Here is a 25,180-nt window from a genome sequence, read left to right on the forward strand (position 1 = left end):
GGTGGGCTGCAGTCCATGGGGTCACACAGAGTCGGACACAACTGAAGCGACTTAGCAGCAGCAGCAGCAGCAGGCAGAGTTGAATCAGACACAGGTCCACTGTCCAGGACGCTGGCCTCCTTGTCAGACAGGGATGACACAGAGAACAGAAACTGACGGCAGGGCACAGGCCAGGCGGAGGAGGGGCAGTTCAGGGCAGGCCCTCAACACCAGAGCTACCTGCGTATGTCAGAACATGCCGAGTCCAGATCATTCACTTCAGAGATGGAGAAACTGAAGCCCAGGGAGAAGGGGACTTCCCTTAGGTCCCACAGCCAGCCAGCAGCGGCCTGGGACACAAAGTTGGCTGCCCCTGGCCTTCCCAGCCCTCACGGCTGGTTGGCCCCCTCACAGCCCTCCTCTAGTGCTCTGGAATCAAGGTCAACTGTCTGCTCCCGGAGAGGAGGCTGGCGAGGTGAAGGATGGGTAAGAATAGTCTGTGGAGAGGAGAGGAAGGGAGGAGAGGGAGCCATTCTGGAAGAGAAAATGGGGTAGACAGAGACCAGGGAGACACAAGAAGTAGCATGATGCGGGCCTGGGAAGCTGGGCTGGGGACCCTCTTCTATTCTCCTTCCCCTCTATGCGTGAAGGACAATGGGAGGTGCTCCAACGCTCTCTCTGGGAGTGAAGAGCTCCTGGGATGCTGCGTTCAGATGCTCTTCACTGTCAGTCCCCGATGTGGGTCTCCCCAGCAGATGAGAAACCCTGTTCCCAAACCACATCCCACTCCTGGAGCAGCTGTCCCCCCAGGGCTGAGTAGTGTGGGGTGTGTCGGGCCCAGCCCCCCTGACACCATGTCAGAATGCAGGTGAAAGGTCCTTGCATCGCATCTACAGAGCCCTAGGATGACCCCACTCCTTGTCTTGTTCCCCTACCCAGGCCTGACTCTGACCCCGCCCATCCTTTCCCAGGCATGGATACCAAGAGCTCCCACTAATAAGCCTCCTAAAAGTCTAAAAGTCTATATATGTTCTGGAAATTGATCCCTGGTCAGATATATGACTGCCAAATAGCTTCCCCCATTCCGCAGGGTGACTTTTTTCACCCTGCTAACGGTTTCCTCAGCCGGGCAGCAGATTCTCCAGTTTGATGTCCTCCCACTTGTCTATGTTTATTTTTGTTGCCTATGCTTTCGATGTCACATCTATAAAATCACTGTCAAAACCTATGTCATGAAACTTTTCCCCTATGTTTTCTCCTAGGAGTTTCACAGTTTGGGGTCTTACCTCTAAGTCTTAAGTGCATTTTGAATTGACTTGGTAATTTCTGTGTATTGCATAAGACACCGGTCCAGTTTCATTCTCTTGCATGTGGATATCCAGTTTCCCCAGCAACATTTGTTGAAGAGACTATCCTTTCTCCATTCTGTATTCTTGGCACTCTTGTCGAAGATTAATTAATTGTATATGTGTAGATTTATTTCTGGACTCTCTGTTCCATTGGTCTATGTGTCTCAAACATAAACAAACAAAAACTACTAATAATTCACTCAAAAATAGGCTAAGAACTTGAACAGACATTTCTCCAAAGAAGACAAACAAATGGCTAATAGGTACATGGAAAACGCTCAGTATCATCCATCACAGGTAAATGCAAATCAAAAATGCAATGAGGAAGCACAATTGCCAGAATGGCCATCATCAAAAGGAAAAAAAAAAATCCCAGTATCAGTGGGATACGGAGAAGTTGGACCCCGAGTATACTTTTAATGGGAATAAAAATGGTGTAGTTGCTATAGGAAACAGCACAGGGGTTCCTCAAACAATTTAAAATAAAACTGGCCTATGATCTAGCAATTCCACTTCTGGGTGTTTATCCAAAAGAAATGAAATCAGAATCTTGAAGAGAAATTAGGAAACCCATGTTCACTGCAGTCTTCACAATAGCCAAGATGTAAAAGCAACCTAAATATCCGTCAATGGACAGATGAACAGACAAATAAAATGCTGCATATCTGCATACTGCAATGTTATTCAGCCCTAAAAAAGGAAATCCTGCAATATGTGACAACGTGGACGAGCCTTGAGGACATGACACTGAAGGACACATGAGGCATATTTCCACGTGTATGAGTCAAACTCACAGAAACAAAGAACAGAATGTGGTTGCCAGGGGCTGGGAGGCAGGGAAAATGAGGAGCTGCCCTTCAGGGGTATCAAGTTTCAGTTATGCAAGATGCGTACGCTCCAGAGACCTGATGCACACCATGGTGCCTATAGTTAACAGCGCTGCACTGTGCTCTCAAAACCTGTTAAGAGGGTGGATCCCACGTTCAGTGCTCTAACCACAGCAATAAAGATTCGAATTTTTTTTTAATTTTTAAAGTTGTTTCCCAAGTGCCTGCTTCATTCCTGCTGGAGCTTCCTCCTCCCTCCTTCCAACACTGACTCCCAAAGTGCGGCCCCCAGCACAGCCGTCTACCCTGGACATCTCACCAGAAGGACCCACAGGCACCCAAACTCTGTGGTCTTGGCTGACCTCACGGCCTTTCCCTGCTCCTCCTTGACTGTCCATCCCAAGCGTGCCCACCCCAAAGGGCTAAGTTCAGACTTAGCCTTCACCCTGACCCTCCCCTTCCCTCACACCAATATCCCAAATCCAACCTCCATGCTCCTACCTTGGCTTCCAGAAAACCCTCATCACTTCCTCTCTGGCTGCGTTATCAGCCTCTCCAGCCCACCTCCACAAGGATAATCTCCCAGAAACACAAACCACCTCATCACATCACCCCATCTTCGAACCCCTCCCAGCTCCTCTCTGCTATCAGGTGAAGCTCTAGTTCCTCTCCTTGGGAGACCCACTCACCGCTCAAATCAATAGCCTCCTCTCCTACCAGATCCTTCCTCATGCCAGAGATGCAGCAAACACTAAGCATTGCCTACACATCCCATACAACGTCCCGCCATCCCCTATGAACATCTCCTATTCTTAACCTTAGACAACCTGGTCAACTCATATTCACACTTCAAAACCCCAACAAAAGTGTCCTCCAGAAGCCTTCTCTGACATCACTAGAGAACAAAGCTTTCTCCCTACTCTATGCTGCTTCTATGATAACCTCCCACTTATTCCACGAACTATAATTATTTGTTTCCATGTCTATCCTCGCCCTCCCCCCCACCCCCACCAAACTGGGAGCGTGTTGAGGGAAGAAATTGTACTGTAGTCATCCTGGAAACCCCTGCATTTAGCACAGAGCCTGCCAGGCAGTGAGCTCTCAATAGATGTTTTCTGAGAGTACAACTGAAGGAATAAATGAGTAAATCCACTCTAGCGCTGGATGCCAGCCACCTTCTCCTCCTCTCCCCTCCCCTGCCTTGCCTCCCGCTCCACTCCTCTCTTCTCATGTCATGCTCAGCCCATCCAGGGCAGGACCCTCCCCTCCTGCATCTCTCAGGGCAAAAGCTGCGTCCCCTCCTCTTGGCCTCATGACCCCCTGGCCCCTCCTGGCTCTTCTAGCCGATCCATCTGCTTGACTGATGAACAGAACAACCTGCACTCCTTTTCCAGGAATGCGCCTGCCTTAAACTGCTTTGAAGAGCACAGCACCTGCACACGTATCAATTAAAATTATAATTAGGTGGTGAGAATATATAATTAAAATAACATGTTCCCTCTCCCTCATTTATTGCTGCTGCTGGCTGTCAGGCGGAAGTCAGCCAGTTCCCCAGCATGGGGTGGGCGCGTGGAAGGGATCACTCTTGTCTCTGAACATATCATGCTTCCCTTCCTGGTGTCTCTTCTGGCAGAGGAAGCATATTGCCAAGGTTGCCCTATCCAACTCAGGTGAGAAGGGTTTTCTGTCACTTGCTCAGTCCTTACACATTCCCTGAACTTTATCATGTATGGTTCATGTCACAGGTCAGACTTTCTCAGGCTTCCATGTCTTTGTACATGGAGTGCTGTCTGCCTAGAATTCCCTTCTCCTACTACATGTATTTTTAAAAAACTCCTATTCATCCTTCAGAACCCAATTCTGATTTTCATCTGTGCTGGGTTATGGGGACACAAGTAGGGAAGGATGCAGTCCCTACTTCAAGACACCCACAGTCCTGAGCATGATGACCCCCATCGTCCAGAGAAGTCAACTATTAGAGGCTCTCTGATCTTGAAACACTTCTGGGAGACTCAGGATGTGGCTAGGTCTGCAGAGCCTCCTCACCCTCAGTCCCTCCCCAAATCAGTAACTGCAGGGATGCCTTTTCCAGAACACAGGCCTGCAAGATTCACTGCCGTCCACAGACCAGCCAGTGGCTTGCCAGGTAAATCTGTCAAGCAGTGTGTCCTGCTAACGAGAACAGGAGGAGTGTGGCTTTGCTATTGGATGCTGCTTGCTTGGCAGAGATTTCTGCAGCCAGGAGCAGTGCCCAGCACCCAACACACCCCACTGCAATATTTATGAAGTCCTGTTGTTGGCAGAGCATCGGGAAAATCACTCCTTGCCTTTTTAAGATTAAACTCACTTTGACTTTTGTTGCTGTAACCATTAATACCTGAGTGTGTTAGCTACCGTCAGCTCCAGCAGGCTGATTTGTGGGCAGCTGGGCTTTGCCTGGTCCCTGTGTCTCCTTCAGGACATGGAAGCAGGGAGAGACTCAGGTATTAAGCGCCTTGCAGGTGCAGGGTGCTCCATGGGGTACTTTACATATGCTACCTTGGCATTCCCAAAATGGGTTTTCTGAAGCAGTAATTACACAGAATGCTATTAGGTGCTCTGCCAAAGAAAGTTCCACGCTCAACTGGGCCTGCAAATGCTGAGCTCACAAAAGCTAATGGACTTCTTGACTGCAGGACTTCTCAGAGCCTTAAATATGCCAATGCATGTGGTGATGTCTCCAAGAGAAGCATCTAGCTGGGTCATGTGTTGTTTCTTCGATAACATTTTGTAGAATCAGTTGTGCAGAACTCAATTTGTAACATGCTGTTACTGTATCTCATTCCTCAACAGCCAAGGAAAGTAGAGCTGTCCCCATCTTAGAAATAAAGACAGATTCATGAGGTCTCTGCCATTCACTGCTGTATCCCAGAACCCAGCCTGGAGACCAACGCAGGGCAGGCACTTGACACACAATTAGGAACTGCAGCTCAGGAAACGATGCCAGGAGAAATGCACAAGTGGGAGAGCTGGGGCAGCCTTCTGGAAGTATCTGACTCCCAACTCCCTGCACTTCCCATGACTGCTTCTCCAAAATGAGAGGAGGGCCCCTCGCCACTTTGACCTCCCCAGGGAACCATGAAGATGGGGTAGGAGGTACAGGCACCTGGCCTGGTCCTGGCCCAGGGCAAACTAACCCTTTCGCAGATCCTCCCAAAGTTCTGTTGAGCATGGTTTCCATGGAGCCTCATCAGCCAGTAAAGGGGCAGGAATCCAGTGGCCATGTGAACATCACACATATTGATCACAAAGGTCAACCCTAATTGGAGCCAGGCAGTTGGCAGCGGCTGTTTTACTTTTCTGAAGCCAGTGTTCGTCATGGACAACTTGAGGCTGCCCTCCTGGGAGTTTGATCACTGGACTTACTAGTCCAACATTGTGTCTCAGAAGGAGATTTTTTCATTACACATTCACACTAAGAAAACACTAATAGGGCTCAACATGGCATGTGTAGATACTAATTAGTTTCCACTGTAATCCCTAACCCCTAACCCCAAGCCAAGCAGACATTCAGGTATCAGAAAGCGTTGGTGACTGAATGAAAAAACTGTGACACATCAGAGACAGGAGGGCAGGGTGTGAGAGCCTCCAGGATAGTCAACGTTCCAGAAGCAGAGCCACAGCACACGGAGCCTGATGGTTCAGGGGCTCTTCTAGAGCCCAAACCAGAAGCTGAAGAAGAAATCCAAACATGTGTCCACAGCCTGACCACTCCACTGTGACCCACTGGGGCTGCATCCCACCCACAGCCTGACCACTCCACCGTGACCCACTGGGGCTGCGTCCCACCCACAACAGCTCCATGCCTTCCCAGACCTGGACTAGCTCCGCACAGCATCCCCTGGGGGACAGGAGCCCTGTGGTGCCCCCCGCAATCCAATCCGCAGGCTGCCTTTCATTATAGGCACTAAAGTGCAATGATTAGGTGACAAACCTCATTTGCCAGGAGGCAACATGCAAAGTCATAACCAGGCCTGGCTCCATGGGAACATGGCTATAAATTGTTTCTGACAGTTGTTTTATTTCATGCAAGCATTGCCTATACACATTCTAGAAAGACCCTGTGACACAGCCCACTTGACTGCCTGGCCCACTCTAGTTGACTGCCTGATCAGTCAACAAATGGACTGACCACAAGCCCAGGCCCAGCTATGAGGAATGCAGCCCAGCCCCTAAAAGAGAGTCCACCCACCCCTTGTGAGTGTGGACAGGACAGGACCAGAGGCTGACTCAGGGTGTGGCAGGAGCCAGGAGCCTCTGATCCTTGAGGAGTCTATGGCCAGGGCGCCTACCCCTGAGACACTGTGCTGTAAGGGGAAGACGGCTCCCAACCACAGCTGAGCCCCAGGTACACTACCACACAAGTCCGGGTCTGGTGGAGACACTGACCCGCCTCTGAAATCCCCCCTGGAGCTGTAAAGGTGACAGGCACTGTTCAACAGAGGAGGCCTAACCCAGTCCTGAAAACAGCATTATGAGGACGAGACCCATGAGGAGTGCTGCCATGGTGGAATTCCTCAGTTCCGAACGACTAGCACACTTACTCATTCACTTCGTTCGGCTCACAGTCTTTTTCTTTCCCTTTGGGAAGTTTTTCTTCCAATTTAACACAGTCTTGGAAAGATGAGAAGCACACGGCCAGGGGGGACACCCTTAGGTCCGGTAATACCAATCATTCAAGAATGGGCACATGACTCGGGCTGGGCCAATCAGGACGCTTCCACCCCAGCAGCACTGATTGGTTCCTGGATGGACACATGACCCCCACTAGGCCAATCAGAGTCCTCCAAGGTCGTCTTCCTTGGAGTGAATAGAGAAGGGGTTTCTCATCCCCCTACCATGGAATTTTTGCTAAGCAGGAAGAATGACTGACATATGGAGGAAGCCTGGCAAAAGAATGAAGTCAAGCAGAGTCACAAAGACTTCACTCCAAAGTCCAGGATCCAGTCTTTCCTGAGTCCCCTTTTGGCAAAGGCCAAAGTGAACTGGATCCTTGTTCCATACTACTGAAGGAGCCCTGACTGGAATTCACTGGGGAGCTTGCCACCCTCTCTCATTTCAGGAGCCCACTCGCTATCAGATCCCCGTGGTGCCTACTCCAACACCTAGGGGAGCCTCCCCTGCTCCTCTTTTCTAAGCTCAGTCCAACCTTTAATGTCCAGCATGGAGGTCCCCCCACGTCAGGGACTCTCCAGGCCCCAGCTGAACTAACCACTCTGTCCTGCTTCTCCGTTACTTTGTCCAGCATGGCTCTCACCTTGCCCTCCCCCTTTCCTCTCCCTCCACCGTGAGTTCCTGGAGCTCTGAGGCCGGGCAAGATTGCCTCTGTGTTCCTCACCACACCCAGCACACAGCAGGTGGTTGACTCACGCCTGCTGCTCTGATGTGTGTTGAGGATGAAGACGGGACCGGGTTCAGTGAGCACCTCCTAGGATCATGTGTCCCTTTAAATTCACATAAATACCGGGGGTGCCGGGTGCTATGTCAATCCCCATTTTACAGATGAGGAAAGTGAAGCTCAGGGAGCTTGAGTAAGACTCAAGGTCAAGTTGGTAAGCGGCAGAGCTAGGGTTCAGACCCAGCTGGTCTGCCTCCAAAGTGCTGCCTCTCACTCCTCCTCCATTAGATGGCAAGCTCCATGAATCTGCCATGTCCACCACCAACCCAGCAGCCAGCACAGTGCCTGGCCCAGAGAGACCCCAGTGAACATCTGTGGAAGCGAAAAGATGCCCCCACCAGTACCACACCTGGCCATCTCCTAGGAGCCTCCCAGGAAAGCAGCCCTCCAGAGAAAATCCCCATAGAAGGGGAAAGGCACGAGAAGGCGGGAGAGGAAGAAGAGGCAAAGCGTGGGGGACAGAGAAGTGTGCCAGAGGCTGGGCCACAGCACCTCAGAGCCCCATGCAGGAGGGTGGGCTGAGTGAGGGCTAGGGTAGGCACATGCCTGCCCTTGGGGATGGATTTGCTGATTATCCAGATCCGGTGATTACTTCAGCCACACTAATTAACCTGCTGCTCCCAGGGGTTCCAGAGTTCCCGAGGCACCCTGTGACTGGGCCAGGCAGCCCCGTGCTGCAGGATGCACACGGCGGGAGGGGGTAGGACTTCTCCCACTGAAGAGGCGGGTTCAAGGCTGGCCCTCAGGGAGGGCCACACTGAGCACCCTGGGGACAGGGCAGGTCACACCTAGCCCAGGAAGCCATGAGAATGAAAGAGGGAATGTGTAAAGGAGGAAGAAGGCTGGGAGTCAAGGAAAGAGAGGTGACCTCAGGAGGGAGGTGTGAGGGTGACCCTTAGGAGATCACAGGGCAGCTTCCTGCACCAGGATCTGGCAGCCAGCTAGGAGGTATGCAGTCTTTCATGCAACCCACACTGACTGGGTGCATTCTGTGTGCCGGGGGTTAGGCCAGAAACAGGGAACCCAAAAGGCAGCAATCCCTGCCCTTCAAAAGCTTCCATTCCATATGGGGTGGACACACAATAACAAGGTCAACCATCTAGATTAATGGCACCTTCAAAACAGAGGAGTATCATGGAGTAAAACAGGACACTGAGGGGCGAGCTGGGGGATGGGACAGGGAGCGGAGGGAAATTCTAGAGAGTGTCAGGGAAGAGCTCTCAGAGGTGGTGACGTTCTGAGCAGAGACTAGGGGGGAGCTGAGCATGAACCCCACAGGTATTTTGAAGAAAAGCACCCCCTGAAGCAGACAGAAGGCTTTAGGGCATGTGATCAAGAAGTGGCATGGAAGCCACAACCAACATGAATGAGTGAAGGGAACAAGAGGGCATGCACGTGACTGCTAACAGGGTGGGAACGAATGGGGGGAATGCAGGGAGGATGAAGCACCAGACAACCAAAACACTGGTCGATAACTGCAGAGCAAACAAAATGGTATAAGAAAGGCAAAGGCCGCCCCAGTCAGCTCAGGGCGTTGACGCAGGGCTAAAGTGGTCAACCTTTCCAGGCAGTGCTCATCTGCCGTAATGATGATGCTGGAGAGAGGGGAGACAGGAAAAGCATGGGGATGGAGCCCCAGAGTCCCCGCCTCCAAAGTGAGAAGTCAAGGGGTGCAATCCAGAGTGTCCCAAGGAACTGTGCAGGTAAACACCCAACATCCGCTAAGACGGGACAGGGGCTGTGCTGAGGGTACGAAGGCAGGGAGGAGGAGCTGCTGGTCGTCCAGCCTGGTAGAAGTCGTCAACTCTTTTAACTATCTGCGTGCATAATTTTGTTAAAAAATAAAAATTAGGGAGGGAGAGAGGGAGGAAAGATAGGAAGGAGGGAGGAAGCAAGAAAGAGTGGCAAAGAACTTCCTGCCCCCTGGACCTTCCAGGGCAGCCAGAGCCTGCAGGGGCAGAAGAGCAGAGCTGCTGGGGAGGACTGGAGGCCAGAGGGGCTGCCTGGAGGAGGTGGCCCTGGAGGACTGCATGGAGGATGCCCACGAAGGAAGGGAAAGGCAGAGCTCTCTGTCCATCTAGCTCGGGCCCCTCATAACTGAGAACATAGGTGGGTCCCCTGTTCCCCTCAACTCCAGGCCTCTTTCATCCAGTCCCTATAGCAGACACATCCATGCAGCTCCTCCAATCCTATAAACTCTCAGAGGGCTTCCATGCTCTTGGGCTCCTCAGGCTCTGTAGGCTCCCAATGCCCACCTCACACCCGTCCTTCCCCCAAGACACTGCTCCTTTTGCCTCTCAACCTTTGCACAGGCTGTTCCCCATCCCTTCCCTAGCAAAGCCCTCCTTATGCTTCAGGCCTCACTGAAGACACTGCCTCCTGCAGGGACTATCCCTGACCCTCCACGTCCATCTTTCAACATGAGCCCTTCAGACACAAGGCAAAAGGGAGCAAGGTGTTCTGTGGACAGAGAAAATCCTACTGCTGACACAGAGATTCCGATATGACATGCTAGCAGATCCCCCAGGGCCTCCACTGCCCAACTAAATAAGCCAGAAAGACAGCAGAAAACCCTGAGGCCGACGGCCCACGTCAGCCACATCCCCTCCCACCAACGCGTTATCCGTGCTCAGGGTAAAACTGCAGCCAGTGAGGACCGACGGTTCTTCCCTGCAGGGCTCCCAGCCCCCAGCCCTCTCAGTCTGAGCATCCCCTTTCTTACATTTTCCAGAACTATGGGACTTCTCGCCAACTGTAAATACCAGGAACACTGTGAGAGGCCACATGTTGTGAATCGTCAGTCACATCTCACAACACGTGGTCTCTCCCGAGGGCTCAACATTTACATTTGTGGAGTTGGAACCGCCAGCAGTGGGAAAGCACCCCATTTCCCCATCCCTGCCCGCCCAGACAGTGGGGCACTGGGCTGAGGTTCTGAGCTGAGTCTGGCTTCGAAGGTGTGGTTCTGGGGTTCCATAACAGGGGACCTTAGCTTGGAGGGTCTGGGTGGGGTGGCTTCCCCACTGGGTCTCCTGGTCAGAGAGTTCTGAATCTGAAGCTCTTACTCTGAGGCATCCATGTAGAGGTTTGGACCCTGAGGTTTCACCACAGAGATTTTTAACCTGGGATGCTCTACTGGGATTTGTGAGCCTGGTTAAGGGGTCTAGTTTGCTGCTGCTAAGTCACTTCAGTCGTGTCCGACTCTGTGCAACCCCATAGACGGCAGTCCACCAGGCTTCCCCGTCCCTGGGATTCTCCAGGCAAGATCACTGCAGTGGGTTGCCATTTCCTTCTCCAATGCATGAAAGTGAAAAGTGAAAGTGAAGTCACTCAGTCGTGTCCGACCCTCAGCAACTGCATGGACTGCAGCCCACCAGGCTCCTCCGTCCATGGGATTTTCCAGGCAGGAGTACTGGAGTGGGGTGCCATTGCCTTCTCCAAGGGTCTAGTTTTAAGTGTACTAATTCCAGAAGCTCTCTCATGGCATGGGAAGGGGTTCTGAGTTCAAGGTTCTATGCTAAGGAAGCTTATAGAAAAGAATTGCTCCAGGCTTTTCCAGTGGAGGGGCTAGAGGGGGTGAGAAGGAGCTGGACCTCCTGAGCCTGCTCATCCTGTTTGCTCCTGAACCGTCAAGGAGATTCTCACCGTTTCCCCCAGAGCTGTTAAGAGACCCTTAGCTGACTCCAAACACAGTGCCCGTGGACTGAAAGAACAGGGAGAAGAAGAAAGCACTGGAGAAGGAAGGGGGCTCACTGCCCTCGTGCTCAAGGGCACATCTCCCTGAGACTGTGCTAGGACCCCCACTGCACACCTGCCTGCCACAGACAGCAGCAGGAACAGAGGGCAGCAGCTCACCAAGGTCACACAGTACTTGCGGCTGATCCCAGGCGCCGATTTCAGTAGTGCATCAGCCGTAGGCTAGGGGAACCAAGGAGGCTGAATCCCACTGCCTTGAGTGCAGACACGCGCGCGCACACACACACACACACACACATCCCCCCAGTGGATCCTCAGCCAGTGGCTAGAAGGACCCAGGAGTCTTTTTCTGCAACTCTATGGCCTGAGTAGGGCAGCCTCACCCAGGTAAGAGGTAGGTTGACTTAAGACTGGGTCCCAGTAGCTACTCAAGTTGGTTCTGAGACAGGGCCAGGGCCCCAGGACAGAGCTGGGAGGGCAGGGCTGGAATGCCCTGGGTCTGAAGAATAGGAGCTTTAGGCCTGGTCAGGCCCACACTCCAGGAAGCCCTGCTGCTGCTGCTGCTAAGTCGCTTCAGTCGTGTCCGACTCTGTGCGACCCCATAGATGGCAGCCCACCAGGCTCCCGCGTCCCTGGGATTCTCCAGGCAAGAATACTGGAGTGGGTTGCCATTTCCTTCTCCAATGCATGAAAGTGAAAAGTGAAAGTGAAGTCGCTCAGTCGTGTCCGACTCTTAGCGACCCCATGGTCTGCAGCCTACCAGGCTCCTCCGTCCATGGGATTTGCCAGGCAAGAGTACTGGAGTGGGGTGCCATTGCCTTCTCCTAGAGAGTCACATTACTCCCCTGCTAAGAGCAGCCTGACTCAGACCCCTGTGCACCGCCTCAACATTTAGCAGTCGTCGGCAGAGAGGGAGCCCTGTGAGCTGTAATCTCTTCCCTGAAGCCCAACATGCAGAAGCACCGACCACAGTAAAGGTCTTCTTTGACAGTCATGTATATAAATGCTTGCTTCTCTGAAAAGCACCAGCTCTTTAAGGATAAAGATCATGCCTTTCCTTACTGTGTATCCCCAAGTTCAGGGCCAAGTCCACAGTAAGCACTCAAGAAATGAATGCATGAATGAATGACCATTTCCTTTCCAATATCCTGATGGAAGGCTCAACAGAGAAATTTATAAGCACAGGAATGTTCTCTCTGCCAGTCAGTGATGCTGATGGCTTTGTACATCACTTGTGCTCTGAAAACCTTGTTCTGGAGACAAGGAGATGCTCAGAATTCCATCCAGGAATTTGGGCTGGGTTTTCTGTAGACATTTATTTACTTTTTTCTAATATAACAGAATCTCGCAGTACTCCCCCGAAGCTACCTTATATCTAATTTTCTGAATTTCTAGATATAAAATAAATCATTATACAAAAAAAATCTGTATCTACAGTGTATGGAACAAAAGGAGATTTCAAAGCCCATTAACTCACAGAGATAGTATGTTACTGGGAGAATATGGGCTGTATAATTAAAACAATTTAAATCCGATTATAAGAAGACAGTGGCCTTTACTGCCTGCCACCATCTCACTAACGGAAAGAAAAACAATATCTTGAGGTTTTTTTTTAAGTTACTGTAAACTTGTGAATTAGGACACGCATGTACCACCACTCCACGGCCTTATGTTACTGATGAGATGAAACACTCCTTGCAGAGAAATATTCCTTACAGAGAAGGTAAGCCATCTTCAGCTGAGAGATGCTGGCTGAGTATACCGTCTGGTAGCGGAGGCCCCCAAGTCAGGAAAGGAAGTGGTCCCCGTGTCAGCCAGCGTGAGAGTGGGTTCTCTCTGGAGACGCCAACCTCACGGTTAGTGATACCTGGCTCTCCCTGCCCACTCTCTACTGAACTCCGGAGTCCAGAGTCTGAGGAGGGAAATTACCAGAGGGCCTGGGACAGGGAGATGGACCACATGACTGTTCACAACTCAGCCAGGAACAGCTCCTACTGTGGAAGTGTACGTTTCTTTTTGTTGGTCTTGGCTGTTCTGGGTCTCATTGTGGCCAGTGGGATCTCTGATCTCTGTTGCGGTGCGCAGTTCTTCAGCTGCAGTGTGCTTGGTCTTCAGCTGTGGGACCTGAGAGCTTTTAGTTGCAGCATGTGGGATCTGGTTCCCTGACCAGGGGTTGAACCCGGGCCTCCTGCACTGAGAGCTCAGAATCTTAGCAACTGGACCACCAGGGAAGTCCCAGAAGTGAACGTTTCTAAACACAATCTGAACTGGAGAAGCAGCCCAGGGCTGTAATGAAGTAAATCTGTGATGACGAGTGCCCCCACGTGCTCATCCACTGGGAAGCAGGATGGAGTCAACTTCCACATTCCTCTCCATCGCTAGGGGCTGGAGTTGATGGGCTGGTTCCATTGCACATCAGTGCCATCAGGAAACTCTTAAAGAACACCCATGCCTCGGCCCTACCCTGACACGTGAAATCAAAATCTCTGGGTGGAGCCTAGGCCCTGACCCTTGCCTGAGGTCCCTGAGGATGCAGACGGGTCTGCGGTGTTCACATACACTTTGCACAATGGCTGGCACAGGGTCAACCATGGCAGAGCTGGAGATGGGGAACAGAGAGTGGTGGCCCCTTTGGGTTTTCCCACTCCTGTGAGTCTCTCCTCTCTCAGCTCAAGGCCCCGATCTAGGTGTATGGCTCTGAGCCCTGATTTCTCCTCTAAGCTCTACAGCCTGCACCCCATGCTCACCTCAGGGGTTCAAATCCCAGAGCTGGAGTCACTTCTGCCAGAACCACAGAAACGAAGTTCTAAGAGCCCTGCAGACCTTGTCAGACGGTCAGCACCCTCCTCCTACATCCAGCAACCCTGGACAAGTATGCTGCCTTTTCACATCCCTAAGCTTTCACTCAAGCTGTTCCACCACCTGGAGGGCCTGCTTCCCTTTCACCACCTAAGTAGCCCTCATCCCCCAGTTAAGACTCTGCTCAGGAGTCACTTCTCCCAGGATGTCTCCCATGGCTGCTCCCTGGCCCAGGCTAGGGAACCTAAGAGTGTGATCTGTGCTTCAAGAGAACGAAGCCGACCCAGGGCCTGTGGGAAAGCAGATGCCGTGACTAACCCAGCCTGGGCCAGGGAGCAACCAAGGGAGACATCCTGGGAGAAGTGACTCCTATTCCTACCACACCCAGCTCTATGGCCACAGCAGACAGGACGGGCAGCCTGCCAGGACTGTCAAGAGAAAGAGCAGTCTTGGGTGGGCTGAAAACCAACCCATCAACCCTGCCCAGCCTCATGCCCCACACAGAGACTCACATTGCCTCCTCGACCCTCACCACCAGCTTTCTCCAGCCAAAGTTAATGATTTTAAAGTAATTAAGCCCAGCAAACCGTAACAGATTAAGTAAGGACTGCTGGTGGCTGGCAGAGCTAAGCAGCCTCACCTCAGCCTGAGCCCATGTGTGGAGGGCAGCTGGGTGGGGACTGGATCCCAGGTCCAGCCTCCAGGGGCCTAACCATCGGGGGGCAGAGATAAACCTCTCTGAGCAGCCAGCCGCCTAATGAGACTGTCAGGGGACTTCTTAACGAGATTAGGCAGAACCCGGGCTCTGCCCTACGGGGTGTGGAGGATTTCTATTCAATTACTGGTTCGGGGGCAGGAGGCAGATACTGCCTGGGAGGAGTGGGGAGCCTCTGCCGATAAGGTAGCACCCCCCTGGCACTCCTAGTTCTGGCATGGCCAGCCCAGACTCCCAGGATCCACAGTGGCCTGGGACAGTGTTCCCACCGGTCAGAAGGATGAGCAGAGATGGCCCGGAGTGCAGGGCAAAGCCAGGTCTCTGGCTGCCAACCCCCGGACACCTGCTCCTCCCTTGGAACCTAGGTGAGCTCCCAGGGGTGGCCACAAATGGGCCACCTGGAGGAAGGGGACAGAGATGCCTGCACCCCTGCCCACAACAGGTGTGTGGGGATAGGAAAGACCCCCTCCTTCCTGGGGTGGGAAACACTGATTCTGGGGCCAAGAACTCTGCAGACACCCCTGCACTTGCAGGCCACAGAGCAGTGAGCTCCACCCCCTGGGGACCAAGCCCTGCGCCCCTTCAGGACGTGGGTGTACCAAGGAGTTCCGGGTCACACCACACCCCCAGGAGCCCTCAGGACCCCCAGGGAGGGCTCAGACCCCAGGACCCCTCCTCTCTTCCTATCCCCAAGTTCCTGCCCTGCCAGGCTGGCCCCCACTGTTCCCTCACTGCCCCAAATGCCACCGCAGCTCAGCTCATTCTGCCCCATGCCTGAAACACAACCTTCCCTAACTCAAAGCCTTCCTGCACGGCCAGGCCCACAGCCCATCTCCTTCACTGATGCCCACCCGTGGGCACACCACAGAGCTCAAAGCCTGGCTTCTTCCTTCCTAACCCTGCCTGCCCCACAGAGCTTTCAAGTCAGCCAAGTCTGAGGTCTCCTGGAGCTCAGTGTGTAGAAACAGTGGCCCCAGGGTGACCCCAGGGCTTCCGGTCCAACCCCAGTCCCGAGTGCCCTGTGGGCAGAGAAGCCCCACACTGAGAGGCTGCTCCCTCTTCTGGAGGGCAGCTCAGAGAAGGCACAGGGCACGTGGTGTTCTGTGGGCCCAGCCTCCTCCCTCTTCCTCAGGTGACACCCATGCTCTGCCCCTCACCCTCAGCTTGGGGCTGCAACAGCCCCAGGCCTGGCTAATCAGGGCATCCCCTCCACTGGCACCAGGGCTGAGTCCGGGAGGAGGTTGTCCCCACGGCCAGCCACAGAGCAGCAAGCCTGGGACCCCTGTAAGACTCTTGTTAAAGAGCCCCCTCTTTCCATGGGCAAGGAGCAGGGTCTGGCTGATGAGACCCCAGCCTGCAACAGTCCAGGGGCCCTGAGTGGATGGAGCTCCCCGGGAAGGAAGCCCACCCTGGGGAAGGCAGCGACAGGGTGTGGAGAAGGAGGCAGTGTCCTGAGGATATGACCTGGGCCCCTGGATCCAGCCATGCCTGAAGCTATACCTCCGCAGGCCTTTTCCATTACACAGCCTGATGAATATCCTTATTTGCTCAGGCCACCACTTGTGTTCCTAACACCCACATGACTAATATGATTAATAGAGAGCATGATTTCAGACCCTTGGCAGAATTCCCTGATGTGAGGCTGCCAGGGGGTGGTATCTTCAGATGGTTCAACCCAGCAGCCCCACAAACACACACGGAGGCAACAAGATTCCCCTAGGGCATGAGAAGCAGGGACGCTCCATACACCCCAGGACACCGTGGCTCACAGCCCCAGCAGGGTCCTCAAAGCACACCCTGGGCAGGCCATCCAACAGGCTCCCCCAGGGAGGGCTCAGTCTGTCTACAGGGGTGTGTCTGTGAGCTCGCCAGGACACATAGGCATGCTCTCCTCCACACGTGCACATGCCTTCAGTACAGTCACACAACCACTCAACAAACATTGCTCTGGCCCAGCGTGCCCTGGGAGACCTGAGAGGCAGAGCTTAAAGGCCTCACAGGGACCCCCTGAGACACAAGGGGAGATGTGAAGGACAGCGTGGCAGCCAGGAGATAGACCCTAGACCCTGTCCTGGCCTAAAGAAAAGTTAGGACCAACCTAGATAGCATGTTAAAAAGCAGAGACATTACTTTGCCAACAAAGGTCCATCTAGTCAAGGCTATGGTTTTTCCAGAGGTCATGTATGGATGTGAGTGTTGGACTGTGAAGAAGGCTGAGCGCTGAAGAATTGATGCTTTTGAACTGTGGCGTTGGAGAAGACTCTTGAGAGTCCCTTGGACTGCAAGGAGATCCAACCAGTCCATTCTAAAGGAGATCAGCCCTGGGTGTTCTTTGGAAGGAATGATGCTAAAGCTGAAACTCCAGTACTTTGGCCACCTCACGCGAAGAGTTGACTCATTGGAAGACTCTGATGCTGGGAGGGATTGGGGACAGGAGGAGAAGGGGACGACAGAGGATGAGATGGCTGGATGGCATCACCGACTCGATGGACATGAGTTTGAACTCCAAGAGTTGGTGATGGACAGGGAGGCCTGGTGTGCTGCGATTCACGGGGTCACAGAGTCGGACACGACTGAGCGACTGAACTGAACTGGCTATGAGGGCAGGGCAGCCAGGGAGGGCCTCCTGAAGAGCATCCCCGGGACAAGGCTGGAGCAGAGTGGGCGTGGCGCCCGTCTAACAGCACCCTGCCACTGAGGCTCCCCTGGAGCACTGCATGCTCATCCTCACCACAGACCCCCTGCTCTCCCTTCCATGAAGTGCATTTTCTTGGCAGGAGCTAAGTAGCCTGACACAGTCGGTTCCCTGAGCCGCGCTCAGGCTGGCTTCTCCTGACGGGGATTCCATCGTGAACAACTGTGGGGCTTCAAAGCCCCTTCAGCCCCCGCTCACCAGGAGGGTTCTAACTCCTGCTTCCTCAGAGGCCAACGCATCAGGGTGGCAGCTACGTTCTCACAGACGGGCACTGCACACCGGCTCCTGTAGGGGTGCTGGCGGGGGTCGGCAGTGCCCTCCCCTGCACGCTTGCACCTCCTGCCGCGGCCCCTCCGTCTCCCGGCCCCTTCTGCTGCCCAAGTTTGGAAGACAAGAGGCTGGGACAATGCCATCACCGGGACATGCAGGTGGAAACTGAAGCGCACGTCGGGGGGCTCCCGGGCCCACCAGAGGATTCCCAGGTGGGAGACAGGAATGGAAACCCCAGTCCTGACGCCCATCTAACACCCAGGGGCAGTCAGCCCACACAGCCCCAAAGGGTCAGTACCCGGAGCCCAGGGAAGCCTCTCGTGCCTCACTACCTGCCCCCATCCCCACAAGCACATCTCAGAGGGGATGGACAGGCCAGTGGCCCTGAGCCCCTGCCAGGGCACCTCAGCCTGGGAAAACGCCTTCCAGAAACGGAGCCTCCAAAATTATTTCCTGCTCCAGCCCACAAGTGTGGAAAAGCCCTCCGTGGTAACTGCATCCCTGTGCTGGGCCTTGGAATCCCCCATGAAAGTGGCCACTGCCAGGGAGAGGCTGTGCCATCGGCTCCTAGCATTTCTTACCAGGAGAAAGACCTTCACATCCAGAGGCTGATCAAGAGGGAGGGGCCAGCATAAGTGGGCCTAAGTGGCAGGATGGGGCTGCTATAAAGGCAACAAGCCTCCAAGCCCCGCATGCCATGGGACTCCCAGGGGTTCTGAGCATGAAGGCAGGGCCACAAGCTTGAGAAGGGTTTCAGAGAGCTGAGGTCTCGTGTGTCCACCTGTCCTGTCATCTGTCTAGGGGCTCTTACTGAGCACCCACAACCAGCTGCACACCAGGCTTGGTTCTGGGAACCTAACAATGAACAAGACACTTTCCTGCCCTCACAGACTTGACTCTCCTCACAAATTAATTAATTAATAACTGCAGGTGAGGAAGCATGCAAAGAAGGAAAAGAAGGCTTTGTTAGAGAATGAAAGGGGCTTTCCCTGGAACCAAGGGTAGCCTCTCTGAGGAAGTCAGCTCTCAGGAGTAGCTGAGGCTGATAGAGAGCTTGTCATGTGAGGTGCCTTCCTGATGGAGAGAACAGCATGTGTAAAGGCCCTGGTAGGAACACGCTTTACCTGCTGCAGACATGGGAAGAAAGTCAATGTGGCTGAAGCAGGGGGTCAGGAGGAGTGGCCGTAGAGAAGCAAGTGAGCTCAGTCCTCTCTGGGGTACTTAGGGGCCTGCAGGCTCTGGCAAGGGGTTTGGCTTTTATTCTTAGTACTGCAAGGAGCCATTGAAGGATTGCAGCAGAATGGGGGCAGGGGGGTGACTGGATTGATTTTTCCAGTAATTCTAGTTGCTGCACAGATAGAGGCCTGGAAAGGAGGGCAGAACCAGGGAACAGACAGTAAGTGACCACAGGGGCTGAGGCCTGTGAGCTGGTGAGATGGAGAGAACTGGACGAGGGCTGAGACAAAAGGGGGTCGTGTGCATAGTGGGACAGCATGTAGGAACAGGGGGAATGCTGACTCAGCCACTAATCCTTCGCTTTTTTGAAGCATCTCTGCTTCGCTCTGCTCTCTGTATAATTCCTTGTGCTCCCCAGGGTGGGCCATAGACGAGGCTCACACGGCCCTGGGCACAGGCGTCAGTAGACACTGGGTATTGACAGGCACTGCTGCCTTTTAACAGGCCATCGCCAGGAGCCTATGGCAGACCACAGCTGCCAAGCGCATCGCATTCTTCCTTCACTGAGGTTCCTGGGCTGGCTCCCAGCACCACCCAGGTGACTGTCCATGAGGCTTCTGCAGTGAAAGGAAGATAAATGGAAAAGTCTAAAGTCTAGGCTCCCAGCAGACTCTGGTGTGCTGGGATTCTGAAAAATTCATATATAAGGAGTGTGCACGGATAGAAACAGAGCGTGTGATGAGTCTGGTGCAGAATGCAGCCATTAGTGAAGTCGGTGCCAGTGATTCCCAGCAGATGAGACCCTGTGTCCTGTGGGTGCTGGTCAGTGAGCCAGCGTGAAGTCTGGGAGCAGGCTGAGGAGCTGGGCAGCGGGCTCAGGCTGGGCTCAGGCTGCAGAGTGTATCTGAGGTGGATAAAAGCAGCACAGGCACCCCTGTGAGCTGGCTCAGGGTAGGAAGGAGAGACAACTCTCTGCAAGGCATAAGTGAGAGTCACAAGCTCGGAGCTCTAAGGAATCAGTGTGAAGTCACACACTGGAATCCAACAGCCAACTGCACAGCTTCAAGAGGGGGTATCTGGTGCATCACTCTTTCTTGGGCAAAAGCCCTGGGCTTGAGGACCAGAGGTTCACCCAGAGCCACGGCGGGAGGAGAGGCCGAGAGCCAGCACTCGCTAGGGCTTCACTCATCTCAGCAGAGCATCCAGAACAAGCAGTGACCATCCCTCCCTCTGCACTGATTAGACAGCATCATGAAGGCAATACCTGGCTCCCGTTTATGGAGCATCTCTTTGGTGCCAGGTGCTGGATACATTCTCTGTGGTCCTTACTTCATTTGGTCAAGACAACCAGTTAAGGGAGGTGCCTCTGTCCCCATTTTACAGGCAGGAAAGCTGAGACCAGCAAGTTAAGCCTCTTGTTAGGAACGCTGTCTCGTGAGGGGCAGGGACCACGTGAACATATCCAAAAGAGAATCCAGTGAGAAATATTCAGGCTTCAGCCTGAATAGGGGCTGAGGGACATAGTGGCTGTCTTTAAATGTTTAAAGGGCTGGCGGTGGAGAGTTTCGGTTCAGTGTATCCCAATGTAAAGGCCACCTGGGGAAGAGAATAGCTGATCCTTGGCGACGTGGGGATCGCATTCAACACACGTTGGCCCCAAGGCCTTGGGAGGGCCAACTCCCCCAGTAAGTTCACACCACACTGGCTGGGTCCCAGGCCAGCGCTTGCCCACAGCCCACCCTCTCCTACTCTAGTCTGCTGGGGCTGCTACACTGAACACCAGAGATGGAGTGTATTATAAACAACAGACATGTATTTCTCACAGTCTGGAGGCTGGCAAGGGTAGGATCAAGGTGCTGGCTGATCTGAATTCTGGCTGATCTGAGGGCTCTCTTTCTTGTTTGCAGACAGCTGCCTTCTCACTGTGTCTTCACATACTGGAGAGGGAGAGAGGAAACTCTCTGGCCTTTTTTTTTTTTTTTGGCTGTTTTACTGCATAGCTTGTGGGATTCTAGTTCCCCAACCAGGTCGCTGGCATTGAGAGTGTGGAGTCCTAACCACTGGATGCCACTGAATTCCTACCTGGTCTCTTCTTATATCTAGTCCGGGCAGGAAAACACCACTCTCAAGATCAGATCTCAGCCTAAGAATTTCCCAAAGCTCACCTTCCAAATACTATCACACTGCGCTTTGGGGCATCAACATACAAATTGGCAGGGGAACCACTCAGTCCACAGCACTTCCAGGCCCTCCCTGGTCTGGCCTTGGCTCTGCAGGGCTCTCCCTCAGCTCCAGACACCAGAACCCTATGATGTCCACCTGCCTGTATAGCTGGGGGCACAAGGAGACCACTCCTTGGGGTGTGCAGGAAGGCTAGCTCTTGCCCTCATGCCAACAAAGAAGAAGGGCCCAAGCTGTTGCCCACAGCCTCCTGCTGACCTTGGCCAAGTCAACCGCAACACAGTGACCAGAACCTCATGGGGGTGATCTAGGCCCAGGGATGTCCCCTGGAAGGGAGGGGGAAATTATATTTATTGAGTGGGCCTCAGGAATTGCCCTGTCTCAGAGCTGGGGACACAGCAGGACACAATAAAGGTACCCCTCCCTTCCTGAAGCCCACAGCCTCCAGGAGGCTCGGCAAACATAGGGCAATAGGAGCACATGGCAGGCCAGCTTCCTTTGGGCACTGCGAGGCTCCCGAGGATGCCACATGTGGGCAGAGACCGGAAGGACAGCCACAGGAGGGGCTCCAGGGGCTTCACGTGGCAGCTGGCACCGTGGCTCACTCTGCCTAACATGCCTAGGCAGTGCGGACACCTGCAGCACTCTCCCCACATGTCCATGTGTATGTACGCACACACACCCCCATTCACACACGTCACACCCAAATACTGGGACACACACACATTCACAAACTCACATGCAGCCTGGGATGATATGCTCGGATTCCAGGAAATACCCAAGAACCTGACCCCCATGCTAGACAGTACCCCCTCCTCAGCACTGCCCAACATACCACCCTCTCCCAGAGGCATGGCCACCCCAGTCTCTGGAGGAACACTGGCCGTAGGTGCCTGGCACAGCCCAGTTCTGCACTTGGGTCACGCAGGGTCAGGCCACAGCTTTCGGAAGCCTATATCTGGGATGCAGGCTAAGCCCTGAGCCAGTCCTGAGCTGAGGCCCCAGTCTGGGGCTCCGTGACAGGGAGAGATGCTCCCCCAGAACTCTGGGCTCAGCCAGCAGCCTGCAGGCCTTGGGGGTAGGCCATTGGGCTGTGTGGGCCACGAGAGCCTGAGAGGGAGGGAGAGGTTGAGTGCAGCCAGGCACCCTGGGCAGCAGCCAGGCACCCTGGGCAGCACCCAGGGCTGAAGCGGAGCAGCATCAGATGTCTGCAGCCAGGACAGGGAAGGGCCCTAAAGCCGAGCCAAGTCAGGACCCCTCAGCACCTGGCACTGGCCTGCTGAGATGGGCACCACTGAGACAAGCACCAGCCCAGGGCCCAGCTCAGGTCTCAGAGCTTTGGTCCCGAGCCCAGGCCAGGACCCAGAGAGTGGCCTCTCCCTCCACCCTGGGCCTCTGAGTGCTCAGACAAAAGGACGGAAGAAAGCCCCCAGCCCCAGGCCAGGAGCAGAGCCAGGGCAAGACCTAAAGCCTCTGCCTTTGCACCCAGCAGAAAGAGCTGCATGGGAAGGAGAGAGCGGGGGACAGCCTGCCAGGCTGGGGCTAAGTCTGCAGGGCCTCAGGCCACATCAGGGCGGGCACATGGCTGGGCTGAGCCATGAGCTCCAGCCAAGGGGATAGAGTAGGGATGATGTCCAGCCAATGGGGCCCATGTCTCTGCCCTGACCTGGGATTTGGCAGCACCCAGGCAGAGTGCAAAGACCAAAGGGTGTCATGGAGCCCTGGCAGGAGAGCAGGAGAACAGAGCAAACAGAGAAAACCAGTGCCTACAGAGAGAACCAGTGCCTACAGAGAGAACCAATGCCTACCTAGCATACTGTGGGTCCCCACCCACACCCTCAGTGTGACCCTGCTGGGCCCCAGGGGACTGCGCTTGCCCACAGCCTCCATCTACCAGGTGTAAGTCACCTCTCTAGACTCTTCACCACAACAGTAAGGTAACCCCACTTCACAGATATTAAAACTAAGGCTTGAAGAGGACTAGTGACCTTTCAAGACTACACAGCTAATTGGTCACAGAGCTGGGATTTGAACCCAGACCTGCCTGACCACTTTACACCTTAGTGAGCAAGTTATGGGCACTATGGCCAGCCGCTCAGGGCTGGGTCAGGCTGGCTGGCTTTGGGCCACCCTGTGCACTCAAAATAGCAAGGCTGTGGCAAGATTGCAACTTTGTGCAGTGAGGGTCTACAGGCTCCCAGGCCCCAGCCCACACCGGGAGCTCCAGGCAGCCACCACATAAACCAAATCATCAATCTAACTTGTTTCCCTGCTCTCCTGGGATACCCAGCAAGGCCAGGATCAACTCCAGGCTGCCCCAAATGGGGCAGGGGTTGGGAAAGCCTGCCCAGCCCAGGTCAGAAAGTAGAAGGAGACCAAGAGCCCCTTGGAACCACTTGGGCTGGTAGTATAGCAACCACCCCAACCTGGGCGCTCAGTCCTGGGTGGGCATTGTAGCTCACTTCCTCAGCTGACCATCACGGTGTTCTCTGCCTCATTCCCATCTTTCAGTCAAGGAAGCTCAGCTAACCCACCCAGAGTCAGGCGGCAGAGCAGGGACAGGAACCCCAGTCTGTGCATGAGATCAACCAGACTCCTGCCCCCAGCCCAGCTTGTGGGCACCCTGTCTGTTCTCATGCAGGGGCGTGGGAGGGCCTGGCTGAGCTGTGGCTGGGAACAGGCACAAGGCAGGCAGAGCCGGAGCAGCCATGTCTGGCTGCCTCTGCTGGATCTGGCGAGGAATTAATGTAAGGGAAGCAGACTAGGAGACAGGGCCAGCCAGAGCCACATAGCCAGATCTGGCTGGAGGAGGAGGTGCAGCTGGGGATGAGGACAGTCCTGGGTCCCAGCCAGCAGCCCCTGGCTTCACCCACTGGAAGCCTGCTCTGCCCAGATTGGGCCCAGGAACAGAAAGAAAAGGGCCTTCTAGCCACCTTCCCAGCCACCCTGCCTATGCTTCAGGCCTAGAATGGAGAACCCTGGGTCTTCTCTCCCCAACCTGTAGCTATTGGCCAGGAAACTGGCTGTTTATAGGCGAGAGGGAAGGTCTTAAGAGGTCCCAACTGACTGGATACTGGACATGGACCCAGCTGCCTTCCTGGGCCCCATGCCTGTCAGAGAGGCCCGATCCCAGGGAAGGGTGTGGTCATACCCCAGCCCATGGCAGAGACAAGTCTCCACTCTGGACCACTGCCGCAGCGAGAGAGAGAGGTGGTGCTGCCCAGGAAGGCAAGGGTGAGGACGGCACAGCGAGGGAGAGAGAGGTGGTGCTGCCCGGGAAGGCAGGGGTGAGGACGGCACAGCGCGGAAGGCAGGGGTGAGGACGGCACAGCGCGGAAGGCAGGGGTGAGGACGGCACAGCGCGGAAGCAGGGGCATCTGTAGAAGAAACGGGGCCATGGGGAGCCCTGCTGAGTCCAGAGAAAGCACAAGCCTGCTTACGACCAGCTGTGGAGCCCACAGCTGCTGGTGCCAAGGACAGTCGGGCCCGGACGCCAGTCTTCACCTCATTCCTCAGGAAGCATCAAGCCCAAGTCTTTTGAGACCTGGGCCTGTCCAGGTAGACAAAGACTGGCTGTCTTCTGAGAGCCGGGCAGGGCTGGGTCCTGGGCTTCCCGACTTCGCCCTACACCAGAGGCTGCCCGGCGCCTTCTGGGGCCGAGGAACAAGTAAGCAAGTGGGCAAAGGGGAACTGACGGAACCCATGGATTTGGTCCAACCAGGATCCAGAACCTAAAATTCCTTTTGGGTTTTGTTTCTGTGTTGTTGTTGTTTTAACAAGTCACCAAGGAAATAGGAAGGCCGTTTGGACATGAAGTGGCTAGTGGATATTTGTGTCACTCACCATTTCCAGCTCTCTCTCTTTCCGGGCACACAGTAGGTCTGTGCTTCCTGGATCCTTTACAATTGCTTGGAACCATATGACTAGTTTTGGTCAACAAGTTATGAGTAGAAAGACTTGTGTCACATACAGGCAGAGACCCCGTGGAGCTCTCTCTCCCTCTGGCATAGCAACGAGCAATATTCAAGCTGAGTGACCGTGGTAAGCTCAGTTCCA

At 54.2% G+C, this 25,180-nt stretch overlaps 1 protein-coding gene across 5 annotated transcripts in view; it reads right to left on the bottom strand.

Moving 5' to 3' along the window:
- GRID1 (glutamate ionotropic receptor delta type subunit 1) overlaps window positions 1-25,180 on the bottom strand; it is a 692,098-nt gene that overhangs the window by 657,301 nt on the left and 9,617 nt on the right. Inside the window, exon 1 of one of the 5 annotated variants that reach the window (XM_061405547.1) lies at window positions 6,739-7,177. The exons of the other annotated variants lie outside the window; for them this stretch is intronic. Coding sequence (XP_061261531.1) covers window positions 6,739-6,742 — 4 coding nt within the window. The 5' untranslated portion in view covers window positions 6,743-7,177. Of the gene's footprint in view, window positions 1-6,738; window positions 7,178-25,180 lie in introns of those variants that run through there. 5 annotated transcript variants of the gene reach the window in all.

Source organism: Bos javanicus, chromosome 28, assembly GCF_032452875.1.
Source record: "Bos javanicus breed banteng chromosome 28, ARS-OSU_banteng_1.0, whole genome shotgun sequence".
In the NCBI taxonomy this organism is placed as follows: domain Eukaryota; kingdom Metazoa; phylum Chordata; class Mammalia; order Artiodactyla; family Bovidae; genus Bos; species Bos javanicus.